This window comes from Phaseolus vulgaris, chromosome 6 (genome assembly GCF_000499845.2).
Source record: "Phaseolus vulgaris cultivar G19833 chromosome 6, P. vulgaris v2.0, whole genome shotgun sequence".
NCBI classification, from domain to species: domain Eukaryota; kingdom Viridiplantae; phylum Streptophyta; class Magnoliopsida; order Fabales; family Fabaceae; genus Phaseolus; species Phaseolus vulgaris.
The window spans coordinates 9,727,178-9,731,650 of record NC_023754.2 but is presented as its reverse complement, the minus strand read 5'-3'; the positions used below and the strand labels follow the sequence as shown (position 1 = coordinate 9,731,650).

The following is a 4,473-nucleotide window of genomic DNA, read 5'->3' as shown; positions in this document are numbered from 1 at the left end:
GTAAATTTAAAAAAATATTTATTGTAATATGTCGTAAATAAATAGAGAGAAATTACCGCTTTATATTTTTCTTTTCACAAAATCATCACTTGAATTACAATTTTTATTCTTTTAGTTTGGATAATAAAAGTTGTAACATTACATAAAACTTTTATTTGTTATTATTTTTTAAAATTTGAATTTGTAGAATGATATATAATTGGACTTATGTTTATTTATTTATTATTTTGATAAATTAAACGTATGTCTAGGTAATTTGTATTGAATATTAAAACAATTATTAAATAAAATCAATTTTAGAAACAAAAATAATTATTTATTATATTGACTAAATTAGATACTATAATAGAAATTAAAAAATTATTGATATTTAAATTAATTTTTATTAATAGTTTCTAAATTTGTATCTAATTAGGTATTAAGGTTTTAACTATAATTTTAAAAACTAAATAATTGGTAATTAAAACTTTGGTAGTTAATTAAATATAAATTTAGAAATTATTTATTAATAATAAAAACTAATTTAGATATCAATAATTTTGTTAATTTTTACAAAAATATCTAATTTAGTCAGTATAATAATTAATTGTTTATTATCTTTAAAATTCATTTTTATTGAATAATATTCTATTAAAAAAATGACATTTTCTTAGGTGAATCTGGAATTAAAACACAATAAAAATAAATAATAGTAGAGTATATGCAAGTAAAATTAAGTCACCTTTAGAGGCAGCATGAAAACATGAAATTGACTCAACTTCAAAAAGTCAAAAATACTAAAATAAAAAAGATAGAAAATTGTAATTATACCTACAATTTTACTACCACTTAATTAAATACTTAATACTTTTTTAAATTTTCTTTTAAAAAAGCTCTAGATTTGGTGGTAAAACCAGTTCATGCTAACCATGTTTGTGCTAGTGTTGAAGTAGATGCTAACAAGTCATTCTCAGCCACATTTTAACCCATGCAAGTGTACAGAGAAAAACAAACATTGGACCACAAATTCAGAACCGTTAAAAAGGGTAGACAGAGAGACAGTGTGTGAGAAAAAATAGTATTATTACATTGAAGACAAACAAGTTGTGGAAGTTCAAGATTACTATACCACCGTCCATACATTTACATGTGTCAGCTAAGGTTACAACTGAGCATATTCCTCAACGAAGAGATTGCCTTTACATTTAGCCTTCCAATCACATTTCTCTCCCTATCCTTACACTCACAATAATGGGTTGGTCCTAAAACTTGTGACAGCCTCATAAAACCAACCATTTTTCCCACACAAGTAGATCCTCAAAGTTACTTACAACTACTTAAATTTTCTACCTTTTTCTCCCTCTCTTTTTGTGTTCTGGTGGGCACTTCATCAGTTCTTGAGTCACTCAAAGGTGCAGCACAAAAAGTAGAGGAAATTGCATAGTGCCTGAGATGTCTGGTATTCTTCTTTGGGTGAGTTGTGGACCCAAGGAGAACCCCATCTCTATTGTCGGTCTTGCAGGGAGAGGTGGGAGGAGCCAGAGGAGGTTTGGACTGTGCAATGGCATCACTTTTGCAAGCTTTTCACCTGCAGTGGCAGACCCTTCAAGATCTTCAGAAGAGAGGGTCTATGAAGTGGTGTTGAAGCAAGCAGCACTGGTCAAGGAGCAGAATAAGGGTACTAAGAGAGCTCTGAATTTGAACAAACCAATTGAAGGTGGTTTAATCCAAGGGGATCTGTTGAGTGTTGCTTATGATAGGTGTGGTGAAGTCTGTGCTGAATATGCGAAGACATTTTATCTAGGTACTTCTCTCTACACATCATTGTCTCTTAATGAGTAGTTCTTGTTAATTTGTAGAATTTCATTACTATATCAGTTACATAATAAGAAACTTCAGTCATTGGCTACCTGTTCTGAATAAGTGACCCGTTCATTGTTCAAATTTTACACTTTCCTCTTACTTCTTGGTTGATTCTAGTTAATAGTGACTCTCCTTCGCTGGTCTATTTAATGTTTCTTAGTATATGTTGTAGTCAATTTGATTGGTTCATTTATAAACTGCATATCACAGGCACACAATTGATGACCCAAGAGCGCAGAAAAGCCATCTGGGCCATATATGGTATGTGTGCTTATCCTAATTGGCATGCTAAAAAAGCTTATCCAATGAGGCTTGTGGTCCATTATTTTCTTACTGAGATTGAAATTGACTACACTTTGTGCATTGAAAGTGTGGTGTAGAAGAACAGATGAGCTAGTGGATGGTCCTAATGCTTCTCACATCACACCAAAGGCCTTGGACAGGTGGGAGAAAAGATTATATGATGTTTTTGAAGGGCGCCCTTATGATATGTATGATGCTGCTCTCTCAGATACAGTCTCAAAGTACCCAGTTGATATACAGGTAGACCACAGCTCAAGCCTCAAAACTGGGCTCTTAAATTGAACCTCTTACCTTTCATAGTTTGTAGGGAAGATAAATCTTTATTTACATCAGAATTCAAAACTAGTCAAATAAGTGTTTACATCTCACATTAGTTTTTCAAGTTCAGTTAAGATCAGATCAAATTTAAAAGATGGTATCAGAGTTTGTCACAGATCCAACATTGACTCGCTCTGAAAGTTTAAAAAATCTGCCTTGACTTGAAACTTTTGTAAAAATGTCTAATCTGGATGTGAAGGAGTTGTGGTGGTCAACCTTTTGAGGTAGAGTTAGCCAAACCCAAATTCAAGAACAAGGAAAATGGTTGTTCTCAAGGGACATAAAAAAAGTGAGGAAAATGTACATTCTTAACTTATTTAGAGAAAAAAAAATATTCCTTTTTCCTATGTACAACTTTCCAAGAAAGCATAAAACAAAGAAACAATTACTTTTCCCGAAATAAGAGGTACCAAGCATGCAATTGTCTTGAAAAAAATAAAGTTAATGGAGTTGTTCTTACTAGTTGAAAGTAATGAATAAGGAGCTTGTGTTCCACAAGATTAGTTTTGAATTGTATAATATAGAATATCTAATGCTAAATTATGTATAAATTAAAGCAACAATAGGGGTACCAGTTATTTTTTATGTGCTGAAACTGGATCTATTTACAATGAATTTGTCTGTTTGATTAGCCATTTAAGGACATGGTTGAAGGGATGAGGCTGGACCTGAGAAAGTCAAGATACAATAACTTTGATGAACTCTACCTTTACTGCTACTATGTAGCAGGGACAGTGGGCCTTATGAGTGTCCCAGTAATGGGGATTGCACCAGAATCAAAGGCTTCAACAGAGAGCATCTACAATGCTGCATTGGCACTTGGAATTGCTAATCAACTTACCAACATTCTCAGAGACGTTGGAGAAGAGTAAGAATCTTTTGTATCTTGTACTTCAATCTATTTAGAGAAGGTAGAATCACACCTTGAAGTTTAAGTATCACTGATGCTCATACATAAAACCTCAATTGCAAGAACCTGCATTAACCATAAAAAACAATAATTATTTGTTGTTCTTGATGATTATAGTGCAAGAAGAGGAAGAGTATATCTTCCACAAGATGAACTAGCACAAGCTGGGCTATCAGATGAGGACATTTTGATAGGGAAAGTTACAGACAAGTGGAGAAATTTCATGAAGGGACAAATCCAAAGAGCTAGGATGTTTTTTGATGAGGCAGAAAAGGGAGTTTCAGAGCTGAGTTCTGCAAGCAGATGGCCAGTGTGGGCATCTTTGTTGTTGTATAGGCAAATCTTGGATTCTATTGAGGCTAATGACTACAATAACTTCACCAAAAGAGCTTATGTAGGGAAACTTAAGAAGCTCTTGTCACTGCCTGCAGCTTATGGAAGAGCACTTATAGGTCCCTCAAAAAACTTAACCAAAATGGTTACAACTAAGTAAAGACCATCAAAGTGTTTCAGCTTGTAAATTCTGTTCACTAGATATCACAAAGCTATTAAAGTGTATAATTTTTTCAAGTGTTAATTCTATACTTCCCTGTAAAAAATATTGGAGAGAATTCCATTCATTATTGAAAGATAGGTCTAGCGGAGAGATACAGAGGAAATAAGAAAGGAGATTTTAAAAAATAAAAGAAAGTTGGTTCAATATTGATGAGGGGAGCAAAATCTATCCTCTGCTAAATTTTTCACCCATTCAAAAATTGGGATTTCTTAAAGAAAAAATAAAAAAAATGAAATGATTTAAAATATTTATAGTGATTATTGTTATCATTATAGCTATATATAATTAAATTTTAAATTTTTATTTGTGTTATATCAAGTTTATTATGATTGATATTTAAGATTTGTAAAATTATTATTATTATTATTATTATTTTACATATATTTATGGTACAAGATGAATCTCTTGATAGACGTTATTTTATAATTAACTTATGAACCATTTAATTTTAATGTGGTTGAATAATTTTAAATATATTGATAATATTTTATTATTTTATTGTAAAAGTTTTATTATTACACAAGATTGTATAATATTTTTTATG

The 4,473-nt window shown here is 31.3% G+C and overlaps 1 protein-coding gene across 1 annotated transcript; it reads left to right on the top strand.

The window, feature by feature from the left end:
• Positions 1-1,046: 1,046 nt before the first annotated feature.
• Positions 1,047-3,950, top strand: LOC137831069 (phytoene synthase 2, chloroplastic-like). Its single transcript, XM_068638584.1, has 5 exons — positions 1,047-1,783; positions 2,053-2,103; positions 2,213-2,385; positions 3,096-3,331; positions 3,491-3,950. The coding sequence occupies exons 1-5, from the start codon at positions 1,432-1,434 to the stop codon at positions 3,864-3,866; spliced, it is 1,188 nt and encodes a 395-aa protein (XP_068494685.1). The 5' UTR covers positions 1,047-1,431; the 3' UTR covers positions 3,867-3,950.
• The last annotated feature ends 523 nt before the right edge of the window (positions 3,951-4,473 follow it).